General features: G+C 44.8%; 1 protein-coding gene across 1 annotated transcript; it reads left to right on the forward strand.

Annotated features, from left to right (window-relative positions):
* Positions 1 to 8,048: 8,048 nt before the first annotated feature.
* Positions 8,049 to 26,908, forward strand: C11H7orf57 (chromosome 11 C7orf57 homolog). Its single transcript, XM_052198519.1, has 7 exons — positions 8,049 to 8,627; positions 12,135 to 12,320; positions 13,465 to 13,573; positions 15,561 to 15,717; positions 17,979 to 18,079; positions 19,247 to 19,467; positions 25,907 to 26,908. The coding sequence occupies exons 1-7, from the start codon at positions 8,573 to 8,575 to the stop codon at positions 25,951 to 25,953; spliced, it is 876 nt and encodes a 291-aa protein (XP_052054479.1). The 5' UTR covers positions 8,049 to 8,572; the 3' UTR covers positions 25,954 to 26,908.
* The last annotated feature ends 224 nt before the right edge of the window (positions 26,909 to 27,132 follow it).

The following is a 27,132-nucleotide window of genomic DNA, read 5'->3' on the forward strand; positions in this document are numbered from 1 at the left end:
GATGCTAAAGCGGTATGAGTATTCCAGGTTGCCAGGCTTAGAACTGATCCTTCAGAGTTAGGAAAAACCAGACAGTGATGGATCATCTGTTACTTATAGGTGGTAAGTAGATGTTACAGGAGAAGCCCTGCGTCAGACTTTCAGAAAGACCAGTGATACTTGTCCCAGCATGTCACATCATCTCCTGGCTCTGAACTAGACTCCATCAATGGAAAGGCAGGGTTCTAAAGACGGTCTAAGAGGATGACCTCATCCGGCAGTGATGTAATCTATATGTTGACACCCTCTTTTCTTTAAAATTTACTTCTCTACTATTATGTTCAACAGTTGGTAAACAGATTACTTACATTGCAAGTTAGTTGGCCAAAGGGTGTCGGAAGTGAGTCTCTCACCAAACCACCAAACAAGTATGATGTCAATTGGGCTTTGTAGCCACAGCTCACAAAGAGAAACTTAAATTCCCTAGATACAGAAACTAAGTAGCTTGACTCCCTCTACTTAATCATGCTCAGCCACAGCCAGGGCTCAGTGGCAGAACTTAGACAGTGCCACTAAACACAACTAAGCGGAGAGTTCCTCTACCCTTTCCCTCTGAGATAGCATTTCTTGAAACCACAGCGTGAAGGAGGTTTTCCTCTCTAGAGAGTGCTGTATAGACATGAATCACAGCTCTAGTGGGCTGAATTAAATCAAGATGACTGTATTTTCCAAAATTTTTTTTTCCTATTTTGTTTTTTTAGACTAGGGAAAATGGCTGTCAGGCTCTGCTTTGTGAAATTCTTTCTATGCCTTCACATAGCCTTTGGGATTCTGCCACTTAGGGCAAGCGCATGTAAGGCGTCATTACTGGGATTTTCAAGACTGCTCATCTCAAATAAGGTCACTTAGCCGCGGTCTGTTTTTTATACCAGGCGGCGTTGCTTCTGTGCAGGTGCTGTCTTTCTGCTTCTAATGGTGGCTATTACAGTGTTTTCACCCTCTTCCCCCACCCCCAATAGGGGCAGCAGATTTGGCTCACCAACCAGACAGGGCTCCCTTTCCTTATGGGAAATGTGTTCTTACCAGAGGACGCATCATTAGCATTATTAGCTCAGAATGTGCATCAATCCCCAGGTTCTTTATTCTGGCCTAGTATGCAAAGACTGGCTAAGCTCTGGATAGAACCCATGACCACAGAGCATGTCACCTGTATGGTTTGTTACCACTGCTAAGTTTCATTCTTCCAAAAAACATGACTCCTCTGCCTTAATCTTTTCCCCTTGCCCACTGTGATTACTCAATATTCAATAGCAAATGGCCTGTGTACCCCAGAAAGTATTGTGGTTGGAAGCTTCAGAGGAAACTGGAAATGATTTTCACCAAGAACAACAAACACATGTTGGGTTATTTTACAGGTAGATAGGACACCAGTGTACACAATAGGCATTAGATCTCAGCAGGAGTGCTGGTGCATGCCTATAACCCCAGCATTTAGGGCCCAAGGATTACCATAACAAGGTCATCCTAGGTATGGTGTGAGGGCCTGTCTCCAAGATGAAAAGGAACAGATGCATGGAAATCATTCTGCAGAGTGATACACATTCAGTTATTCTTGGGGAGTTCTTGCCCCAACAACAGGACATTAACGCAAGTCGCTGCTGAACAATCCTGAAAGGGCTGTTCATCCTTTCTCTGCTTTGGTCTTTCACTCATTTTCTTCCCACAAGTTACAAAGAGCTCATAGAGCAGAGAACCATTTGTTTTCTCAACCCAATTTTATGAGGAGCAGAAACCCATACATATTTACTTGTCCAAGATCCAAACTGGGAGTGAGCAAAGTTTGAAAAGTCCATTGAGTCACTATTGCATCATTCTGGGGACGCCTCACAATGGCCAACAGGTCACCACACCCATGCAGGGGCTGTGCATACATAAGCCTGCCCGCATGTCTCTCTGCTTCCCATGTCTTACTGTATCAGATTTCAAACCTAAGGAACAATGTAAAGATCTTCTAGTCACGTACTGCTTTGCTACATAATATCTGGATGCTTTGTTGTGTTCATTTCAATACTCAAAGATATCAGAAACAATGGAAGAACCAAATCCCCCAGTCTCACTCTTCTCATTTCCTCTGTAGATAAGTAACTTGAAAATTAAAGTGTCCACAAATAATATATGTTATATTTATTAATACATATGTTAATATATTAATAAAAGATACCCTACTATATTTTGTTTCAATTTCATATTTCCTGAGATATTAAACCGGTTCAGTCATTTCACCCGCTCTTTAGTATTTTATTATACAGTGGTTCATTTGTCCATTTTCCCATAGATGTACTCTTTAATTTGTTTTCAGCGATACAAACTGTGTTTCCTGACTGTTTCTCATGTACACCAGAGCACAGTTTGATTATACATCTAGAGACAGAATTGCTGCATGGTAGAGTGACCTTCAACTCTAGGGTAACAATTATTTTACTCAACAGTCAGTGGCCTCTGGTTATATCTATTTTAAAAGTTGAAGTTTTTGGACTGGTGTTATCAAGAAGATGTCCCCTACTCTTCTATATCCCCAAAACCTATAGTTTTGATGGACACTATAGATACTGGTGTTTCCATGCTAGCTTTGTGATCTCGGAAGTTTAGAGATACCCATAAGAACCCTGGACTGAAGACGGGCATTGTGAGAGGGAAGGCTCATTCTTCACAGTGGCAGAATTACTGTGGCCCCAGCTAAAGACCCGGAAACAACTCTTCCCACTTTAGACTTGATTGCACGTACAGTCTTCAGTTCCACAAAAGTCATCTGGGACCAAATAAGAGCTCCTCCCCCAAGCCACACAGTCTGGAAACGATTCCGGTAATCCTGGTCACACAGGGACTATAGGGGAGACACATCCATTGTATTGGCCCAGGAGCAGGCATGTCAACCATCCAGCAGAAACTCTTGGATGGCTGTAATACAACTCTAGAATGCTTTAGCTATGATTTGGTCTATCCAGATACACAGCAAGAGAAAAGCCCATCTATAGCCCAAGAGAGACTCCCGCTGACCTTGATCCCAGGGAAGATCCTGACACATGTCTGTCACTCTACTTCAGTCTCAACTGAGGGCCAAGAGCGGTTGTTACATCCACCCAGGACCCTAGTCTTACCCCTCAAGGCAGGCCTGCTAGCTTTAGTCCTCACTGTGGGCTCTGAAGCAGCCTTTTGACTTGGTTTCTAGTCTTTTCTCACTTATACCTAAGTGACAGCAAAAGCTCTTCAGGGACTTGCTTTGTAAAAGAGCCAAATTCCCTCTAGACCCTGCAGGACCTGTATTTGCTTGTTTACCTGATAATAGACCTGTATCTGAAGACACCACTGTGGGCCTTGAAATTGATTCACCACACTGACAATTCCACTGATCAATGCACTGGAAGCATTTGAACCACCGAGGTGCAAGGTAGACCTTAGCTTCTAGCGACAAGTTATATGTACACCTGAAGACCCAGCAGCTGTCAAGTTATTTGATTAAGACTTGCTCTAGATGCATTTCGGTCAGCTAAAGACACAACAGGGTGAAATCTTTACTGGCTAAAATCAGTCTGTAAAGACTGGGAAATGCTGTTTTGTGATTGCTACAAAACAGAGACATGGATACTGTACAAGTCTACATGGATGACAAAGACTCAGTCAAATATGATCTCATCTGAAAAAAAAAGTTCAAGTAAATGACCTCAAAGAAATAAAGATCTACAAATTGCCCAATTAAAGAGTAAAACAAATAATGAATTTAAAGGAACTTTGTGAACTGCTAGAAAACACAGACAATAAGACGAAAATCAGAAAATCAACACAGGCCAAACAAGACACTATTAAATAAAATAGGCACCATACCAAGTGACCAGAAAGCCTTGATCCAAATTTACACTTAGGGCCTGAAGTTTCCCATAGACACTAGCAAGTCACAGATGTTCCACTTAAGGCCCAGCAATATGTCTCAGGGGTGAAAATAGTTGCCTTGCAAGCCCCACGACCTGATTTAGATCATGAGATCCTGACAGGGTGGAAAGAGAAAATCAACTTCTGAGAATTGTCCTCTGTCCTCTACACACACAGTGTGGCATGTGGACTCACACTCACTCACACTAATAATAATGAATAAACATTAAAACTAAAAAATAAATCAGAAGAAAAAGGAAAGTCCATTTGAAATGAATCGGTTTCAGGGTGCTAAAAGAATGAAGTGTATAAGACCTATATAATGTAAGCATGAACATGTACACAATGAGAGCTCCAAACCAGAAAAGAAATAGAGACAGTCAGATTATTTAAATAAATACCGATTGGTAATATCCAGAATCTTGGCAGTAATTGGGACGTTTTAATTTGTGATGCTTCAAGGTCAAGTAATATTGACCCTCAAAATACAACCTAGAAATAGGGCAACCAAATATCATCAAAAGACAAAAATAAATAAGTAAATAAATAAAAATAAAAGCAATAAGAAACTTCCTATCATGTACCACAGACTTTCAACAGTAACTAGAGAGGGGGAGAAGATAGACTCAGAATCCTGAAAGAAACACAAAACTGTCACTCAAGCAAAGCTGGAGAATCTGTCCCTCAAGAAAAAAACTGAGGTAGGGGCTGGAGAGATGTTTCAGTAGTTAAGAACAACTGATGCTCTTGCAAAATCCCAGGGTTCAGTTCCCAGCACTCGTATGTTGGCTAGGAACTATCTGTAATTCCAGTTCCAGGGAATCCAACACCTCCTTCTAGCCCAATTAGTTCTCAGCCTGTGGGTCTCGGACCCTTTGATATGTGATCTCCTGCATATCAGATATTCCCATTGTGATTCATAACCAAAGCAACACTACAGTTATGGAGTAACAACAAAGATAATGTTATGGGTGGGTGAGGGGTCACTGCCACATAAGGAGCTGCATTAAAGGGTCACAGCATTGTGAAGGTTGAGAATCACTGTTCTAGTGTCCGTGGGCTTCTGCGTGTATGTGGTAACACACATACATGTGCATAAACTCTCGGGTACACACACATACATGAGCATAAAACTCACGGGTAAACATCTGTAATCAAACCTCCAGTGCAGTAACACAAGAAGGGTGGCGGACAGTCATGTAACTGGAGTACACAAGCTAGAAGATAACAGGGCCAGAAACACCATACCTTGTTATAGAAAAATGCAAAACACAGCGTTACGACATCAGGGAAAATGAAGTGTGTTTCTGCATGTTATTGAACATTTTAACTACGTACGGTGTTTTATGTGAGTTTCACAGTTACTCGAAGGTAACTCGAGTAAATATGAAAAGATGAGCAAAAAAATTATAGCACGTGGCTGCAAGAGAAAATACTCACAGAGAGAGAGAGAGAGAGAGAGAGAGAGAGAGAGAGAGAGAGAGAGAGAGGGAGGGAGGGAGGGAGGGAGAGGGAGAGGGAGAGAGGGAGAGGGAGAGGGAGGGAGAGGGAGAGGGAGAGGGAGAGGGAGAGGGAGAGGGAGAGGGAGAGGGAGAGGGAGAGGGAGAGAGGGAGAGAGAGACCTATATACAGACAGCCATAGAAAGTAGGAACGGGGCTGGAGATAGCTTAGTGGTTATAGAGCACTGACTATGCTCCCAGAAGTCCTGAGTTCAATTCCCAGCAACTGCATGGTGGCTGACAACCATCTGTAAAGAGATCTGATGCCCTCTTCTGGTGTGCCTGGAAATAGCTACAGTGTACTCATAAATAAAATAAATCTAAAAAAAAAAGTAAGAAATCGAGTCATATGTGATAGAGTAAATAAACCCAGTGGACAATTTTCTTAGTGGAATGAGCCAGGCACAGAGCCTACTCTGTGGCTTTGCGTGTGAAATGCAAAACCTCATATTTACAGAAGCAGCAAAATGGTAGCTACCAGTGGCTGAGGGGTAAGGGCAGCAAGAAATTCAGAGAGCCTGTCAAACATTGCGAGGCAGCACTAAGATGTGAACCAAGGGGAGCCAGCATGACTAGAGCTAACCCTGAAATCTGTCATGATGGTACAGTGTTCCTTCCTCACACGTGGATGAGGGTGGGGCTATCGGTATGGTAATGAGTTCAGTTGGGGTAATCATTTCACAATGTATACTATATATTGAATGCCATATTCTATAACTATATAGAATTTAGAATTATATATATATATATATATATATATATATATAATGTCAGTCCTATCTCAAAAAGTAAAAAAAGATCATGATGTCCCATTTTTCTTATTAACAGTCTTGATCTAAGCAGAAAGAATTCAACACACCCTGTGGAACACTGTAGAAAGTACTTACAGAAAGTAGGTTTATTGGGATGCTACAGACAGGACACCCTTGTTTTTCTGATAAGGCTGACAACCAAAACTGTTACACGACTTAAATACATGTCAAAAGAAAGAGTTTGACCTTTAAGGCTGTTCAATTATCACTGAACAGAGGGTGACAGAAATAAAACACTTTGCTTTGTGAAAATGGACTGTACTTATACATTGTCTGATCAAAGGGAGATCTGGAGTCTGCTGCGGGAGCCAGGGGCTGGGAAGTGGTTTGTATTTAGGCCTTTTAGCTTCCTAGGAAGGCACTAGTTGGTACCAAGGAAGTGGAGAGCTGGAAAGTCCTCAGCACATTCAGTGAGGGTGAGCCAGCAGGGAGCAGGCAGGATGAGTGCCAAAAAGAAGGCTTTGGAACTTTGGAATTTGCACTTACACTTTTCCCGTCTCTCAAAATGCCCGTAAGCAGGAAATGTCTACTTCTATCTGCCAGCAAAATTAGAGCTGAGATCAGCCGTATGCTCGAGCTTCATGGACCACAGCCAGGGGCTGAGTGCTGGAACACACACACACACACACACACACACACACTCACATGCATGTGCACACGCACACACGCACACACACACAGACACACAGGTGCACACACATGTGCATACACGTACACACACATGTACACATGTGCACACACACACACACTCACATGCATGTGCACGCACACACACACATACACACATGTACACACACTCACATACACACACACGCACACTCACATGCACACACACATGCATGCTCGAGTGCGCGCACACACACACACACATTCCTACTCCTCCTCACTCAGTTCTACACTATCTGCCTTCTGCTGGATTTCTAAGGCTTTACTTGTGTAACAGAAACAGGTCAGTGATTTCAAATTGCCAAATTCCCACCATTTCAAAAAGGCTTTAATTAAAAAAATAATTTAGCAAGAGGAATCCTTGCTACTTACATCCCAGCTGCCAATAGACTTTCTTAGACGGCTCTAATAATGTATCCTTCCCTCTTGCAGGAATGGAAAGTGAGTAGTTATGTCTATTACTTGACCAGAGTGATGTGAAGCCTTCAGGTTTAGCTTGGTACCAAAGTTTGTAGCTCCAAACTCCTCGCCGTAGACGCAGGCTTAAGAGTTTTCTAAAACAACAATGTCTTGGCTTAAAAAATATATTACAAAAATATTCTTCGAAAATAAGACATGAAGAGTATTTTACGTGATAATTTGAGTATTGACCCAGTTTGCAAAACTGTTTTTTTTTTAATTTCTCCACTTGATCTTAGCCAAAAGACAGAGAAGCGATTATTTTTTTGATTTCGCACGTGTGCATCAGTGTTTCTTTAATGCATTTAAGCAACTCATAAAGCCAATTTCTAGAATTCAGTATGAAGCCCAATATGACATTGAAATCTTCCTCCTCAGGTGCTGGGATTACAAGCCTTTGTCAGCCTGCCCAGATTTTTTTTTCCTTTTCTTTTTTTTTTTTTAAAGAAGAAACAAATAACTCTTGCCTGATTGAAGTTACTACAATTCCTGCAGAGACCTTAGAGAGGAGTCACTGTTGTCAGAGCATTTAGGCTCCGCCCACATACCCCGCCCCACCGCGCAAGGTGGAGGCAGAGGGCGGTTGACAGACGTCTGCACTCTGCTCCCATTGGCTCCGGGCGCACGCGCCACACACGATGGTTGGCCGCCAGGCCGTTGCCCTGGAGACGCGTGCTACTGTGTTTCCGCGTCTAAGAGTTTGGAGTCGGTCTTGGAGCCGGCCCTCTTGGTACGAACTTCAGCTTCAAGGGCTGAAAATCCCGGATCCGGAGGGCCGGGAGTCTCCCAGTGACTTCGGCGCCTGTCAAACCCTGCCGCCCGTGATGTCCTATAGTATATTTAATATACTCCCGCTGTCTACCCTGTGCGCACGTGCCCTTGCTGTTTACCCCGCTTAACGTGCCCTGTGCTGTCTGCCCGCTTGCCCGATCCCCTATGGTGTACTCACTGAATGCGCTCTGGATGTATAGTCTGTCTTATGTGCCCCTGCTGGGAGTCCAGCGTGGACTCGGTGCTGCTGTGTGACCGCAGTGGACGTGCCAGCTCCTGGGCGTGAGGCGTCTGCAGGTGTGTCAGCTGGAAGCGGGTGGAACCACAAGTGCGGTGGCGACTTTGCCTCTGCAGCCTCTGCTCCCATCGGGCGGGTTGGCAGCGCCCAGATAACCGGAGAACCCGGCCTTAGCAGCACCTTTCTCTTCCTGACGCGGACTTGCTCATAGCGCCAAGCCATGAGGAACACCAGCAAGGAGGTGCAGAGCACCTCTTACCGCTACGCTCCCTGCGGTGAGTGAGGATGGATGAGAGGGGTGGGGTGGTAAAAGTTGGAAGGGTAGGCGCCTCTGCTTTTGCTGTGTCCGTGCTGGGCTTGAAGCTAGGACCTTTGCATGCAGGGCTACAAAAGGCAGGAGCCCATTGAAATTCGCTTTGTAGCAAGTTAACTCTCATAATTCCCGCATCTTGGCACGGGCTGTAGCCTGAAAAAGTCTCATTTTTTTAACAGTCCCTATCAGGAATATCCCCGACTTCCTAACTTCAACCTCTAAGTTAGGCGCCAACCAAGACAAATGTTTCCCGTTTCCAGAATCTGGTTCCGGGGAAAGGTGAATCCAGTAAGGTTTGTAGGATGTGCACATCAGTTTTGAAGCCGAATAGGGAAGGAAGACATTTCCTGACGCTGTCGTCGCTTTTCACTTTTATGTTTCGTCTGTGTCCAGAGAAGGGTTGGAGACAGAGGGATAAAAGAAGCCTAGTGCTCAGCTGCAAGGCACCAGTTGGAGTCAGGTCACCTACACAGAAAGAAAGAGCCTGACCTTTCCACATAGTCCATGCATGCTAGCCTATGCCATTGTTGGCGACAGCCAGCTGAGAACTGGGGTGGGTTGGATACAGTTCGGGAGGCCTGGCCATCCCATCCCAAGCTCTGTAAGCATCCTGAGACTTTTCTGTGTCCTAAGGAAGGAATGTCATCTCTGTGAATTGTGACGATAGACAGGTGTATTCAGCAAAGCCTGTGTACACTAGCACATTTAACTTCCAAACACCCTCACCAGAAACCATCACCCCATTTAGAGACCAGGAAAATGAGGCATGCTGAGATAGAAGGAAGTTGCCCTTGGAGTAAGTATGCCTGCTAAGTGGCCTTTTCTTTATGCTGTACAGCCTAAAGATAGAAGGCTGTGCTCCTGTGTGTGTGTGTGTGTGTGTGTGTGTGTGTGTAGTATTACCTGTAAGTTTAGAGGTCAGAAATTGGGGCAGTCTATATTTTAGTTCACCATCACTTATGGCCTCTGTTTCCTTATTCAGAAAATAAGTGAGAATAAAGGCTCCGCATCATATAGGGAGGCTGGATAAAGAAAAGCAGCCAGTCTGTGTGTGGTTCGTCTTGTGTCTTGGAGGTACAAACCATCTGCACTGGTAAAAGCTAGAAAGAGACCTCTGTGTCCCCTTAACAACCTATATGGGTGTGTGCTAGGTGCCAGTGGTTTGTCCTTACTGATCAGGGCCCTCCATCTCCGAGTGGCCCCTGTGTGCACGTTTACGAATGCCTCAGTGTATTCAGTGCCTGTCCAAAGCTTGTAGTAATGAGATGGCAGAAGATACGCTGTTCTCTGTGGATTAATTAGTAATCAACACCCAGAGGGGGGAAAAATAAAGCAAGAACCACAGGCTTTCCTGTAAAAGAAGAAACCTGGAGCTGTGCCTGCCCTGGCAAAAAGCTGTGGAATCCTGATTCTCACTTCTCTGGCATCCTTTGTGCAAGTCTATGAAACCGGATCGCATTTGGTGCTGCTCATGAATGTTCTTTAGACATAAAGGCTTCGAGGTGGAAGGTCCTTCATTTTTAGTCCAGCGATCCTAGCTCTAGCTCTAAGAGGACACTGGCCGTCTGAGCATGTGGCTTCAGAGAACCGCGACTTGGTTCTATGTGACGTCAGCTTATGCCCGGTCTGTCCCCCTGTGCCCTAACTCGGTGAGCAGCATAGCTCATCCGCCACCCACCTACCTGGAAAAGGAGAGAGAACTCTTCCACACATTGGCTCGCTTGCTGTGAGGCCTGTGAAGTACACCATCTGCAGGGCAGGTTGGAGAACAGGCGGAGAACGGAGGTTGCAAACCAAGCTCAAAGTCCGCCCGCCCCGGGGTCAGGATTCCTTCCTCCTTCGTTTTTTCTTAAGACTCAGCTGAGTGTTCTCACTCTGTGATAGAGAATCATCTGCTTTGCTCAAAGACCTCTGGTTTAAGTGATAATTAAAAATGCTTTCACGAAAACAACTTGAAGAATACCTGTACAAAGTCTGGATCCTGTGGCTAAGTCCAGTTACGTAGACACTAAAGCTTGCCATCACACTACCACAAAAGACTAGGTACTGTGTTTGGCATTGAATGTCACCAGTCTGGAAAGTGCTATAAAGAAATACAGCCAGCATCCATGCCACAGAAATTGGGACTTTGCTATTTTTTTTTTAATTTACTTTTTCTGAGGCTTTGTTTCCCAACTCTTCCAAAAATGTGATAATGTTTTCTTCTTGGTATTTTGGCATCTGATTGATTTCTGATGTAGACTTAACTGAAGTACCTACAGTGCATATGCCCGGGTTCTCCTGCCCTATGCATGTGTGCATGCCATGTGTGTGTATGTGTGTGTGTGTGTGTGTGTGAGAGAGAGAGAGAGAGAGAGAGACTCTGCTAATCCCTCTGCCCCTTGACAGAAGTGAGTTTTATGGATGGTTTCAAGTCAGTCTGAAAAGTCCCCCCCCCCCCCACCATGTGCCATCAGCTCTAAGTCTAGAGAGCCTCCTCATTTCACCAGGCCATGCCTAGTGTCTTCTCCATTCTGCAGAGGGCTTAAGTCACTGTGGGGAGGAAGGAGAGAGGGAGGGCAAGCCGTTCACACTCCTGTCCTTGCTTCCTGTGATCTGTCCCCTAGTCTTCTCTTCAGGATAGAAGTCATATCTACACTCACCATTTCCCCCCAAGTCTTTCTCAAGGAAAAGTTTCAGACTCTTGGGTTTGCATAAAGGTGATTGCTCTGGCCTAGTGAATTCCCCTTTCGGGATACATCTGAGCTTCTTTGGCTTCCCACCGCCCTCTGTAGCCTCCAGCACAGAGCTTGTGTGCAGCTGGGCTGTCACTGGAGACAGGGTTGGCTGCTGCTGGAGGGTGTGGGAGGCAGGTGTTGGCTTCCAACACAGCTGTTAGGCAAGTGAGGCTTCTTGGGCCACACCCTGGCCTACTTCCTTCTGCTCCTGTAAAAGTGACAAACAAGTTTGATCAGATCGTGTGTCTGTAACCGAATTAAATTATTAGCATTTTAATATGTGAAGCTTATCAAATTCTGGTCAATATCTGGCTTACCATCATGGTTTAAATGATTTGGTATTTATTCAAGTCTGTATGTCTCCAGACATTACCAGAAATACAGCTAAATATTTTTCTGGGTACAGATGGCAAGAAGGAGAGAAGAAGACAGACACAGGGGTTTTTTAATAGCTTCTAGACCTGCTACAACAATGGAATTGGCCAAGCCCTCAGCTTTGGGAGGAGACCTGGGCCAGGAGGACAGGAAGGAGGTGGTATTCTTTCTATTTGCCTCAGTGGCTGATGTACTTGGGAGCTCTGGAAAGTATCTTCTAGGTCACTCTGGTGGTGTCCTGATTTGTCACCTATGCTACAGGGTATGTGCTGCCCTGACAGTGTTATAAGTGATAAGGCTGGCACGCAGTAGAGGGCCTCCTGATCAGGTGTCTTCCTGGACCCATCTAACCGTGTGCTGGCCTCCCTCCTGTCTAGACTGGTATTACCACCTTCCTGTGAAGCGTTCTGAGAAGCCCGTGGGTGCCCCACCTGCATCCCAGATCCCAGGGCTCAGCGACTTGAGAGACTCCCCAAATGTGAATTTGCCCCGTGCTCGGAGATACTGGATCAAAGAAACAGACTCGGAGTATGTGAAACTGGCTAAGCAAGGTGGTAGACCTGGTAAGCCCAGGGCACCGAGTGGCTTTGTGAGCAGACATGGGGGGGGAGGGGTTGCTTCTAACACTCTCCACATTAAATATAACTCTGGTATCTATGTGCTTTGTTTTTAGAAATACGGGTTCATTATGGGGTTTAGGTATGTCTAACCTTCGATAAAATTCAGCTTTTGTAACAAGAAAGATATATTGAGTTTAAAGGAAATGCCTGGTCAGAGAGTAAAGGGACCACATCCCAGGTGTCTCAGCCAGGCTTTGGAGCACCCAATACTGAGAGAGACTCAAGATTTCCTGTCTTCCCTCTGGCTATCACTGTTGACATGTTAAATGTCATAGGTGAAATAGCGGCCTAGTCTGCGCTTGAGCATTCCGGGCCTAGACTAGACCACTCAGTTGAGTCAGCCAGGGACATACAGGGGCAAGGCCAAGATGACCTTTTCTTGGATCCACCTCCTTGCTCTTGGTTCTAGTCAATGACACAGCGACAGTGTCTTTGCTGTGACCATGCGAGTGCTAGCTTTTGTGAACAGCCGCTAAGGCACAGAGGACGATGGGACGAGTGTGCCTACAACACACCACTCAACAGAGACTGGTAATGATGATGCTACCAGTGGGGGAATGTGGGAAGAGAAGGAGGAACATGGCTATGCGTGGGGAGCCTGAGTTAGGAGTGGAGAGGAGTTCACACCGTGCTCCACTGGATACTGGTAAGGCAGGAGGAAGAGGAGGGATGAGAGGAAGAAAGGCATCGGGGCGTGAGGAGCCAGTTGGGAAGGAGCCTGCGCTGGATACCTGTCTGTATAGCTCCAAGTCACTGACACATCCTCCTGGGGCTTCTGACCTGGGAACCTGGAGGGAAGGGAGCGCGTTCTCTAGGAAACAGCAGTTGGTGTATGTGTGTGGCTGCCGTGTGTGTGTGTGTGTGTGTGTGTGTGTGTGTGTGTGTGTGTAGGGGGGTGCAGACCCACAGTGGTGGGCTTGGATGGTCAGACTGCTGTAGGTGGAAGAGGAGTGTGGAGGTAGCTGAAGACTGAGGAACATGGTAGGGAAGATGGCATTAGGTCCCAGTGTGGAGCGTTGGTAATGCCGCAACATGCCCTGTGGGGAGAAGGACCAGCCACTCATAACTGTGTCCCTTTCTCCTTGAGATTTGCTGAAGCACTTTGCCCCTGGAACCAGGCAAGGCTCCCCAGTAGCCTACGCCCTGCCAGACTGGTATATTCACCACAGCAAGCCTCCAACATCTCTCCAGCGAGAGTGAGTATCTTTGAGTCTCCCACAGCTTGTCTATCATGTATCTATCTATATATCTATATCTCTAGCTACATATCTCTCTATAAAATATGTAATGTATATGCAGATGTAGATGTATATGATATATATGATGTATATGATGTATTTAAATAGTGCCAGCAAAATGGCTCAGTAGATAGAGATGCATGCTAAGCCCGACAAGCGGTGCTTAATTCCCCAGGACCCACACCGTAGAAGGCAAGAGCTGATACCTCAGTTTGAACTTTGACCTCTCCATGCCTACCATGGCATAAGTAAATGAAAAAATAAATAAAAATGTAATAAAAATTTTGAAAAAAGTCTCAGTTTGAATTGGAAAATTACAAATGTTTACTATTTCCAGAAAGTGCTCGCTGTTTGCAGCATTCGTTGACAGGAAACTCGAGTCACGGAGACACAGAGCAGTGTCCCCTCAGCATGAGGCTCTTCTTCTCCAGTACCCTTAGGTTTTTATCCTTTGTCCCCTGGGCCACAGCTGTGTCTGCCTGTCGCAGAACTGTCTGCCCCAAAGCTTTCTTCTCACTGTAGAGGAAAGGGACTCCATACAGCATACACGCCTTTCAGTCTCTAAGACGGTCACCGAAGGGCAGAGCCACAGCCCCTACCCTGTTACAATGTCTAACAGTTGTTACCTGTGGCCATGCCAACTCCCTTCAGATACCTCTTTTGGTTGGAGAGGAAGTATCAAAAATAATTTTAAAATTTATTTTTCTGCTTTTTTTAAAGACTTGCCTTTTGTTTCACATTATTTTTCTTGAAGGACTGGATCAACACATTTGCCTTTCCATGATGCTAGGCAGGAGTGCCTTTTGACTGTCCCCAGGCACCATGTGGGCTTTTTCTTGTTTTCCCTTCAGGTTTCTGGTTCCTTTTGTTTTGTTTTGTTTTTGCACTTTATTTTACCTTTTTTTTTTTTTATAGTAAACAAATCCCAGACGGTTTGGGGGCCTCAGGATGTGTGAGGCCCCGGGCCAACCTCAAGCTCATGATCTTTGCCTCTGTCTCCAAGGTGCTGCTGAGATGAGGGGTGGCCACCGCTAGCCTGGCTTAGTTTTTGTTTTTAACGCATAAAATAAAAAGAAGCCATAGTGCTTTTGCATGCCTGTGGAATGTAGATATTACATCCCTACCATGTTTTCACAGTGAATAGTTCTGGTGCAGGCTTGTGGCACACAGTTTTAATCCCAGCACTAGAGAGGCAGAGGCAGGAAAATCTTTGTGAGGTCAAGGCTGAGTTCAAGGCTAGCCTGGTTTACATATTGAGTTCCAGGCCAGTCCGGGCTACATAGTAAGACCCTGTTTTTTTGGCTTTGGTTTTTGAAAAAAGAGTTTCTGCTAAATTAAGAGAAAAAAAAAGTGGGGGGAGAATTGGGGAGAGACAGACATAGAGACAGAGACAGACATAGAGACAAAGGACAGGAGACCCCCCCCACTGACACTTCCCTATGAATTGTGGGAAGACCAGTTACATGCTTACATGCCCACATGAACACTGGCCATCTAACAGAGCAGCAGGTTGTTATTAACGCTGAGGATGGTACATGGTAAATGTTTGGTGGGTACTTATCTCTTTAAAGGTAGCAAAGTAATAAATCCTAGGCTACAAGAGATAATTGCGCTTTATCTGTTTTATAAGCTGGTACTTCAGCAGGCCACCCTATGATTTCTTTTGTTGTTCTGGGGATCCTGAGCCTGGGGAAGGGCTGATGTGTTTACTCAGTAGGAGAAGGGACTGGCCTGCCTAGGTCTTCAAAGAGGCAGAGGAAGCTGAGGAAGTGAGAGGGCTGAGGCAAAAAGGGGGGGAGGTGGAGACTGGAGGGAGAGAGGGGGGAAATGAAAAAGGAGGGAGAGGCTAGAGGGAGGGAGCAGGAAGAATAAAATGAGAGGGGAGAGAGCGAGCGTGGCATGGCGCCAGGTGCCAGGCTTTAACTGGTCCTGTCCCCCCTTGCAGAGTCCCTGTGGTCTCCATTCCAGAATACATGGTGTATGAAGAATTCAACCCCGAGCAGGCCAATGGTAGTTATGAGTCCAGACAAGGCCCCTTTGACTTTGACCGGAAAACAATTTGGCAAAGAGAGGCTGAGGAACTTGAAAATGTGAAGAGAAAGGTAAGTGGGATGGCGAACCCGGTGGCCATCATAGGCACCTGCTTGGCTTTTGTGACTTCACGAATAATTAAGGGTGTGCTGCTGCTGTGTGAGGGAGGACTGCAGCCTTGGCTCCCTGCTCCGTGCTCCATGCTCTGTGCTCCATGCTCCGAGCTCTGAGCTCTGTGCTCTATGATCTGTGCTTCGTGTTCCCTGCTCTGTGCTCTGTGCTCCCTGCTCTGTTCTCTGCGCTCTATGATCTATGCTCCCTGCTCTGTGCTCCCTGCTCCATGCTCTGAGCTCTGTGCTCTATGATCTAAGTTCTGTGCTCTGTGCTCCCTCCTCTGTGCTCTCTGATCTATTCTCTGTGTTCTATGATCTGAGTTCTGTGCTCCGTGCTCCCTGCTCTGTTCTCTGTGCTCTGTGCTCTATGATCTGTGCTCCCTGCTCCGTTCTCTGTGCTCCACACTCCTAGCTCTGTGCTCTGTCCTCTGAGCTCGGTACTTGGTGCTCTGTGTTCTGTGCTCTGTGCTCTATGATCTGACTTCTGTGCTCTGTGCTCCCTGCTCTGTTCTCTGTGCTCCACACTCCTAGCTCTGTGCTCTGTCCTCTGAGCTTGGTACTTGGTACTTGGTGCTCTGTGTTCTGTGCTCTGTGCTCTAAACTCTGAGCTCTGGGTCCTGTTCTAAGTTTTGGACTACTAAGTGCAAGTGGCCATGTTCTCTTTCATTTTCTTCCAGTGTATGTTGGCTTTATATGTAAGATTGCTTTTTACTATCAGGTGTCTAACCAGTTAATGGTAATCTTGGGGAAGAAATTGACCTACACTTCATATCTAGCATATAGAGTAGGGATGCATTTTATGTGTTCAATATCCTGCTTCTGGATATTGTTTATCCTATTTAAGTCCAGATTACCCACAGCGCTCCTTGATGACAATAGAGGAAGGAACGAGGAAGCACTTTCCTCTGCACGGAGATGCTCATGGTGTTGTGTCTGTGAGGGTTTAACTGGCCTGCAAGGTGATGCCTTTTCAGAAGACTTGGCCTATCTTTGCAACTAAGAATCCCAAAAAGTAGCCAGGATGGTCAGAGGGTTGGGATCTGCCCGCCTGTATTCTTTGTAGCCCCCTGGCCCCCAAGAACATAGTCAAGCCCACACATTTCCAGGGGCTCTACATTGGTGCTAGTACCCGGGTCAGAAATGGATTTTAGCACTTGAGACATCAGAATTTATGACTGAAGATATGACATTTATATTTAAAATGGCAGTGGAGTTTTAAGTCTAAGAACAAAGTATGGGCAGCATCGTCATTTGAACAGCAAGGAGATCAGAGTGTCTTGGGCACACTGGACCTAGCTTCTCAGAGTCCTGGGAGAAAGAGGGCGGCTTCAGCTCATTCAACTTTGTAGTTGAATACCAGGTGGCTTCAGTGCCTGTTCTTCATATTGCCCAGTGTCCAACTGTGACTCAGGCTCTGGGTCACTCCTATGAGCACTGCTAAAGGACTCTACTAAGGAGCAGAGTGGTTTCCTCATGATAAGTAAGTGGCTGATTGTATGCAACTGAACCTTGAGCACGAAACGGAAGGCTTGGCTGTTAACCAGGGTTCCCAGCACATAGCTGGAGAAAATGTAAAATGCAAGATGCTGCTCCACTGTAAAATCTGTCTGAGTTATTCGTGTTGTGATCATTCACACAGAATTATGCTGACTGCAGAAATGCCTGGAGCTAAATGGTGTCCTCCACCTTCTCGATGCAAAGGGAGGAGGAAGGCAGAATGAGATACCAACTGACCATGCACTAGCTGAAGTGTTAAGAAACTCAGGAAAAGTCACAGTAGGGGGTGCCCCTGGGGATGGAGTGCCCCTCATCACCACAAAGCGCTCCTAAGTGTCGATTCTGCTGAACTTGGGGAGTTCCTTTCTTCTCAAATCTTGCAAAACCACTGGGCACAGACAGAGTAAGGACTTTAATGTGAAAATTATTTCAACACTTGGCTATTGTCCTCGCTTTTGGCATGCCACTCTGCCCGGTCTGTCCTGCTGCCACAGGTTCCCTGCCTCTCAGAGACCTGCCCTCTCTGCCCTAGGAGAGGCTGGGATACCCATCGGATATTCTGTTCCTGTCCTGGTTGTCACTCAGTCTGATATAGACGCTGACCCGTCCTTAGGACAGATGTAACAGCCTGTGACCATACTGAACGTCCAGAACTGGTATATTTGCAGCTCTTGGAAACCTTCCTTTTACTTGAACTCGCAGATTTGCATTTCTTCACGCAGGTGAAACTGCCAGCTATCAATTCCAAGAACCCTAGCAAAGCAGGGACCCCAGTTAGCAGCAACAGAGACCCTGAAAGGAGCAAACTGTCGCTGCCTCCTATGTAAGTGTCTGACTTATGAGAGTGAATGCCGTCTGTATGAGGTTTGGGTTGATTTTCTGTCCTTTACCCAGTTGACAGCTGTGAACTGGTGGCACCCACTGGCCTGCCCCAGTCCTATCCAGGGACAGCGTTGCCAGTGGCAGCACCTGCCTACCTTGCCCACAGAGCCCTGCCCAGCCTGGCCCAAAAACCTGGTTGCACTTCTGTTTCTTACCTAACATCAATTTTGACCCTTGGATCATGTGTCTGGTCTCCTGCATCCTGTTTTGTGGTGTAGGCTTTGTGGTTTGTGGCTACATGTTCCTTCTCATGTACTTAGTCTTGAAACTTATTATCAGCAGAGCCTGGGGTCTCCATCTTGAGTGCACGCACTCTGACTCAGCATTCAACTGGGGTTTCCCTAGGTATGCTGACACCTGTTGGTCTTCCAGCTGAAGAAAGGGATTCTGGAGGACACTGTGTCGCTTTTTTTGCAAGAAGTCTAGTTTAGGAGAAAACAAATGTCATTAATTGCTGATTGAGTCTTCAAACAGCTTCTCATCCACTGCGGAAAACAATCACATTAATGACATTGTGACAGATGAGGAGGGAGCCATCGGGGAAAATCCTTACTAAGATGATTCATGAGTCTGAAACCTGCGGCTTGGGAGGGGACAAGGGTGTGCTTGGCACCCGCCAGACTGGAAGGTTCACAGTACCGCCCTGCCACTCTCTGGTGTCAATTATGATAGGATCTGTGAACTGAAGCAGGTGACAGATGACAGAACACAGGAGAGTTGTACAGTGGGGAATGAGGAAGGTGTCATTTGGACAGGAGCAACTGTCCAAAGTCATTTACTGTTCATATGCGGGAGGTGGTATTTTCTAGCACTTCCTTGTCTAAAACCAGCGTTCTTAGTAGGCTGATAGGTTAAAAAAAAAGTTCTGGAAACTGGGCTAAGCATGGTATTGCTTGTGCATAGGGATGTGTGGAGACTTTTTTATGTTTGAAATGGGGAAAGAGACTGACAGGTGAGAGATTCACAGAGACTGAGAGGGGGGATGGGAGGGTGAGGGGGCAGAGTCCAGCCCCGGTGTTCTCTCACAAGTTCCTGACTGCTGCTTCTGTTTTTCCTTTTAAAATTAATTTTTGTACTCAAGTTTAACATTTACATGTCTCTCTTTAAGGCCAGGTCAGAAAACAGGTTCACCCACCAACTTTTCCAAACTTATCAGCAATGGCTACAAGGACGAGTGGTTACAGCAGCAGAAGGCTGACACTGACAGGAGGACTCCAAAGACCCCCAGGGCATCCGTGTCCACCCAGGCCACACAGGACTCTAAAAGCAACCAGGACACAGAGACACCCCAAAATCCAGAGACCCCTGAAGACTCTGAGAAAACTCCAGGTGAGTGTTTGGTTTCTGCACAAGGCACTGAGGACAAGGGACTGAGGTGGATTATTTCACACATCAAAGCAGATCTGGCCTCCAGGTTTTCCCAGCATCCATCAGTCCCTACATGACATACCCTGCCCCCAACCATGAACTTTCCAGCCCAGAGGCTAGCCTCCCTTCCCCCAGAGGCTAGTCCCTATATAATCCATAATGTTTCTCTCTCTCTCTCTCTCTCTCTCTCTCTCTCTCTCTCTCTCTCTCTCTCTCTCTCTCTCTCTCTTCTCTTTCTCTCTCTCTCTCTCCTCGTTCTCCTTCTCCTCCTCCTCATTCTCCTCCTCCTCATTCTCTTCTTTCTCTGCAAGTACACCCTTTCTCCCCCTTCCCTGCCCCATCTCCCCATGGTGACTTCCCTCAGATCTTGGGGCCAGTGAACTTGCCCACTTACCGATAAACCTGCCTTTAATATATTCTAATCTAGTTTGAATTGTCTTATTTCACCCGGGGAGAAATAACCTGTCAGTGAGGGTCACCACAACATGCATGTGTTTGGTAGTGAGGACAGCAGGTGGCTTTCTTCTCTCCTGCTGCATCTTCCCATGGGATCCGCAGATAAGTCATACTGAAACCCCACAGAACTCTCAGGGTGTAGGGTGAGCACCATATAGTGTGTGCTTGGGGTTTTTCCTTTTCATTTAGATGAGAGAGCAAAAAAAAAACCAACCAACCAACCAAACAAACAAACAAAAAAAAAAAACCTCTGACTTGCATGGCTTACTTATCAAAACCCTTACCAAGAAACTTGATACTCCATTTGGTACAACCATGTGTAGAGTAGTATACTGGTTGTAGTCATCCAAATGTGACTCACAGGACATTGCTCTCCCACATGAACTTGTCCTCTGACTGCCTTCCACAGGACACCCTCTGACCTTTGAAAAGAAGCTCAGGTTCAAGCACTGTCTCATCACCATCAGCATTTCTTAACCTTTGAATAACTTGGGGTGTCCAGAGCATAGCACTAGTTCTTAACTTTAGCCCTTACAGACTTGATTCTATTAGCTTGTTTGTACGTCTGGAAGCATACTAAAGATCGCCTTTAGTTTCTGTCAGTTTCTGGCTGGAAAGTTCTGTCACTGACGATTATGGAGAACTTGTTTCTGGAAAAAAAAATCATGCCTTCCTTCTGGGCTTTGCGTTGAGAAGAAAGAAGGCTGGAGGCAGAGTACGCTCAAATATTTGAAATGCTGTGGTATTGCTTGGTGAGCAGAGCGGTGCATGGTTTTCCATGTCCGACTCCTCCCTGTGTTGGTTGAGAATGACCTGCCAATCCGTCTCCATTCTTACAGAGATGACCAGCCATGAAAGGGGCTCTTGAACTTTATAGAGCCAGTAGACATCTTGCTATCTCAAGTAGAATAGACTTTTTACTCATTTTTTGAATATGAATTTCATTTAGATTTATTTTTTATTACTTTTAAGTGTGTGTGTGTGTGTGTGTGTGTGTGTGTGAGAGAGAGAGAGAGAGAGAGAGAGAGAGTGGGGGGAAGGAGGGAGAGAGGGAGGGAGAGAGAGATTTGTCTCATCTATTGATCCTTTCGTGGGTCTTTAGGCTGACAATCCCTCATGGCTACTGTACACCGTGCTGTAGTGACGAGAGAACTGCTGACTGTCTATAGACATTCCGACTTCAGTTCTTCAGGATGTATACTCAAGAGTGGGAGGAGCCTCTGTGCTGAGTTCTGTGTGTCATGCTCAGACAGTCTTGCTAACACTGGACCATAGTTCTGTTTCCTCGAACCCTTGCAGGCATTAGTTTTAACCTTTCACCATTTTTTAGATGTCTTTACTTTTTTGTGTGTGAGTGTTACGCCTGCGTGCGTGTATGTGGGCCACAAGCACTCCTGGTGCCGGCACACATCAGAGGAGGGTGCTGGATCACTGAGAACTCAAGTCACACACGCTTGTAAGTCACCATGTGGGTGCTGAGAATCAAATATGGGTCCTCTGAAAGAACAGTGGCTTTACCCACTAAGAAATCTCTCCAGCTCCAGCTTTTTATCTTTGAAAACATAACAATTGTGACATAGGTGACAGGTAATTTAACCGTGGTTTATGTTTGTATTTTCCTGGTAACGATCCATGTTTAAAACCGTTTTCCATGTAACACTGGCCACTGTATAGATGTTTTTGGCAAATATCTATTCAAGTTTATTGTCTACCTTTTGTTGGTCACTTTTTGTTTTATTTTGAGGCAGGGTCTTATTATGTTACTTAAAGTGGCCTGGAACTGCCTATGTTTCATTTCCAAAGCTGTCAGAATTAATTAGATAGCACTAAACTCACAAGTAACATTCACATGCACAAGCAACAGTTGGGTTTGTTGGCACTGATTTGCCAAGTAGTCCTAAGTCCTTTGATAGCTGCCTGATACAGATCCAAGTTCTTTCATCCCAATCTTAACTCTCCAGTCACACAACACACATTGCACAGTAATTGTGTCTCCATATATGCGGGCCATGGAGTGGCTACAAAGAACATAAGGCGCCGCAGCAGAGCGCATGGAGCTCCTAAGGGGCAATGGGAGATAAGCCAAGAGCTGGCAGGAACGCAGCGGGACCTCGGCGGGTAGCAGGTCATGAACCACACTACAGGTCTGCTGGAAACCGTGCTGCAGCATCAAGCCTTGGGGTCAGAGCCTCAAGGGCTAGTGAAGCTGCAGAAATGCCAGGTGGGACTGTGAAGGTGACAGAGATGAAGGTCAGGCCTGGTCCTGGTGGACACGGGGTAGGTGAATGACAGCGGGTCCGGATGAGTGGATGATTGACAATTCAGGTTGGTCACATCCCCTCGTCGGGTCGGGGGAGAAACTGCTGAAGCCCTGGCCACAGTCAGACCTCGACCTGTTGGTCCTTTGATGCACACACTCAGTGGTCAGGTGACAAGCTGGAGGCGGCACTAGCCATTGCAGTGTTAGATGCTTCCTTATCTCAGAGGTCTAAGTGAGGATGTTGTATCCTCAGTGTATGTGTTCAGAAAATCCTTAGACTTGGTTTCCTTTTCTTTTCTTTTTTAAATCTGCATTCCCTCTTTCCTTGCTTCTTAATTACACACACACACACACACACACACACACACACACACACACACACACACACGAGTAGCACTAAAGCACATCATGGAAATGTTGGAGGAGAATAAGTCACACCTAATTCTACTATCACAATAAGAGCACATTATCTGCTGGCATTACAGCCTTTTCCCTAAAGTCGTTACTTCTTTAAAATGCAGTATGTAGACTAATCTTATATCTTTTTCCTCTTTTCTAATATAAACATTTGCCATGTTGTACCATAAAGTTCACAACTAATATTTTAAATGGTTAACTGCTTAGTGGGTGACGATGTATATACAGTTTTCTTTCTTTTTTTTATTAGATATTTTCTTTATCTACATTTCAAATGTTATCCCCTTTCCACGGTTCACCGCCGAAAATCCCCTCCCCCCTCCTGGTTAACTAACACACCCACTCCTGCTTCCCCCAACCTGGCATTCCCCTACCCTGGGGCAACAAGCCTTCACAGGTCCAAGGGCCTCTCCTCTCATTGGTATCCAACAAGGTCATCCTCTGTTACCCATTTGGCTGGAGCCAAGGGTCCCTCTATGTGTACGTACTCTTTGGTTGGTGGATAAGTCCCTGGGAACTCTGGGGGGCACTGGTTGGTTCCTCCCATGGGGCTGCAAATGGACTTTGTTTGTTTTCTTGATAGGATTTTTATATGTCAGCGTGTTTATAGGGTCTCAACCTAAACAGATAAATTTATTGGGCAACTCCCCTTTGACTATTTGCCATAAGTCATTTATTGCTCTGTGCCTCTGTGTGTGGTGCCAGACAGATGCTGCTGTTTATGTGTGACAGGATGCAGAGTCTTCCTGCCTCTGTGTACTCCATCAACATGTAGTCAGATGCTGCTTTAAAGCTGAGCCCTTCAGGACAAGACACTGTGAAAGGCCACTGTTTCCTACAGCGTGGAGTGACTTAGAGCAGACAGAGCCCGACGCAGCACGCCTGGCCCAGGCTGCTTTGACTTCTCTGGATTCCTAATGTGCTTTGGAGCAAGACTGTGTTGATGCCTTCAGCTTGTTCAACGCCTCAGGATTGCTTTGGTAGTTTAGTATGTCATAATCCTATATGAAATCTAGAATGCTTTTCTATTCCTGTGGAAAATGGTATTGGCATTTTGATAGGACTCTATAGCATGGAGTCTGTAGGTATCTTATGGTAATGTGATACCATACTACCTAGTAATATGGTACCTAGTATGTTAAAAGTCGGTTTATTCTTCAAAACCACGAAGATGTGATGTTGGATTTTTAAAATGTTTGCACCATATCCATTGAGGTAATCATTTGGTTTCTGTCATTTGTTCTGTTACAGTAATGGATTACATTAGGGAGTGTGTATTTGGCGAGCGCACACATGTGTGTGTGTGTGTTGTGTTAAATTGCCTATACACACCAAGGATAAATCCAAGTTAATAATGATACATAATCCCTTTAATTGGTGGTTAATTTTTGTTTGTTAGCATTTTGGTAAAGATTTCCACATCTGTATTTACCAAGGATACTGGCCTGTAATTTTCTTTTCTTTTAGTGTCCTTGTCTGGTTTTGGCATGCAAGTGGTGTTGGTTTTATAAAATCAAAATGAAAATGTCTCTCTTCCTCCTCTAGGTTTTGGAGAAGCTTGAAAATGATTGATACTATTTACCCTTTGAATGTGTGATAGAAGCCAGCAGTGACTCTGTTAGGTGCCAGGCCTTTCCTATCACAGAGCCTTTTTGTGATTTAGGGATTCCATCTCCTTTCTCGGTTTAGGTCTGAGCACACTTTGTTCACAATTCAGTCTCAATAGGACTTATGTCTAGGTTACCCGCCTTGTCACTCTGGCTCTCCCCCACTATCCTTCCCACTCTCTGGTAGCAGTGCACTATGCCTTCACTTTCTGATTTGCATGTTCTTACTTTAGCTACGGATCTGTCATCATGGTACTTTAAAAAAAAAAAAAAATCTCAGCTGGGTGTTGGTGGCACACGCCTGTAATCCCAGCACTCTGGAAGGCAGAGGCAGGTGGATTTCTGAGTTCGAGGCCAGCCTGGTCTACAGAGTGAGTTCCAGGACAGCTAGGGCTACACAGAGAAACCCTGTCTCGGGGAAAAAAAAAAAAAAACCAAATCCAAAAAAAAAAAAAAAAAAAAAAATCTCCATTTTGTTCGTCTTTTTCCTTGTGTCATTTGTCTTTATTCTTATCTGAAATTATGACTTTTCTTTTTCCTCCTTTGGTTTTAGATCATTCCCTTTTTAGGACTTAAGTAAGAGCATGTAGTGCACACACAAGTCCACCCGCATAAGCTGTTTTGGGATTCTGCATTTCATCCTCAAGGAAATAGGAGTTACCTCACCATCAGCATAGATCCACATATAAAATCTAGTCAAGGGACAGCAAGCACTTGACACTGCTGGAAGCTTATGAACTTTGTGGAATTAAGTCATTGCAAGTGTTAATCTAACCCAGGCATTATGGTGTAGTCCACATTTCCACTGGCAGCAGATCCTGCTTACAGAAAAACATTTCACCATTGAAATCAGTGGAACCCTCCATAAACATCAAAGCAGGATGTGTGTGCGTGCATGCGTGTGCGGTGGAAGGGACTTGTCTGGATTACTGTGGGGAGGCAGAGTTACCACTGAAATCCTGGCTCATTTCCACTGTTGATTGGCAGTTGCTCCTCCGTCTGGCACAGTTTACATTTTATAAACAACAACAATTCAAGCAGATGGTGCCTTCTTTCTCCCTACCTGAAAACCCTCCCCATGGAGTTGTTGTAACTTCCTGGAAATGAATTTACTCAAAATGCTGGTTAAAGTTTGTTTCCTTCCACCAGACACGAGGTTGTTGCTATTTTAGTATACTCTTTACAGACATTCCTGATAAGCTGGCATAAAAGAAAGCTGCCTGTTAGGTCACAGGCCTCAGGTCCAATTATAGACTATGGCACGGGCCTCCCGTGAGTGAGGGGGCAGGAGACTGGGGAGCACAGGGCCAGAGGCCATGCTCTCTCCAGCCACACTGCCTAGATCTGTCCTGTGCATTGGCAGTAGAAGCTTTGCATCACAGGTAGGTAGGACTCAGGGATATGAAAGTGTGATACTTGCTTCAGGGCTGAGGCTAGAGTCCTGTGTTTCCCACTATGGTTTGTGCAGCAAGGTAGCATGACTTACTCAATTTTTATTGACTTTTGAGTTAATCCTTAAAGATAAGAGTAGAAATATGTGTATTATATTTCTGTATATATTTTTATATATAAGCTATATATAGCTATGCTTTTTGATTAATAAATTGACATTTTAATTTTATTAAAAATACAGCTTTATCTTCTTGACTTTGCATTGCAGATGCAGAAGCTTCCCCATCAGAACCAATGCCAGAGGAGCTGAAATAACCCTGGATGTGCTATCTAGGACAGCCTTTTTAGTTGCTATCTGTAGCATGGTAACGGGCAGCTATGTTTACAGGCTCCCGTTCCATCTTATTAATGTAGAGTCTTATGGAACAACTTGCCTTGAGTATAGTTGAGATCACCATAGCAAACACAGGGTAAGTGTGGGCTTTTGTTTCTTACATTCCTCTGGGGTAGCCTTGCTGGCCTGGTGTCCTCTGGGACCAAAGTCTTCCTGGAGCTGACCTCTTATAACCTATCCACGGTGTGGAGTGTTGGTAGAAGACTGAAAGGGAAGAAATTGATAAGCTGTAGCTTTTTCCTGCATTTGGTCCCATAATCTTTATAGAAGCAATTTCCCATTACACAGAAATGACTAATTCCAGAGTCTTATGATATAATTTGCTGTAACATTATTGTATTATGCCTTGAAGTTTTAAGCATTTCATATAAAACATTATAACATTAGTTTGTACTTTTTGCTAATAGTTTGAGCATAAATTAAAGCCCAGAAATACTGAAAGTTTATTATTTTATATCCTTTAGGTAATATATATATTATATACATATATATGTAATCTCAATTAGGCAATTTTAATAGACTTCATGAAAATATTTTAATAATCAGACTGAATGCTCTTGTTCTAAAAATTTCATTGTTTCTATGTTAGCAATTAACATTAAAATATATTTTATATTTTATTCATTAATAAAACAGCAATCTTGTCAGGAAAAGTTTCTAGAAAGCTTAATAGTTTAGTGTCATTCCTGGAATTAACTTATCATGCATTCGCTTAGTTAAAGTCAAAATTTCATATTGGTTCTTTAACTGAAATACTTAATTGAACACTTACATCTCTATTGCTTTAACAGAAGGATACTACTGCGGGAAAATATATGTAATATGTAAAAATATGAATGACTATATGTATTCAATAAAAATAATATACCACTGTAATGCAGCTGCCTCTCTCTTTTCCTTTCCCTCTTCTTTCTCTTGCCTAGTTTGCTACCTCATTTCTAAACATTCCCACTTACCTGAAAGATTGTTAAAGAACAGATATCAATAGTTAGAAGTCTTTGATTTTTAAAGGTTATTTATTAAAGTAACAGAAAACCATAGCTCATATAAAGAGAAGACACACTTTGACATAAAAACAGGTGAACAATCAGCCTAGGTCA

Source organism: Apodemus sylvaticus, chromosome 11, assembly GCF_947179515.1.
Source record: "Apodemus sylvaticus chromosome 11, mApoSyl1.1, whole genome shotgun sequence".
NCBI lineage: Eukaryota > Metazoa > Chordata > Mammalia > Rodentia > Muridae > Apodemus > Apodemus sylvaticus.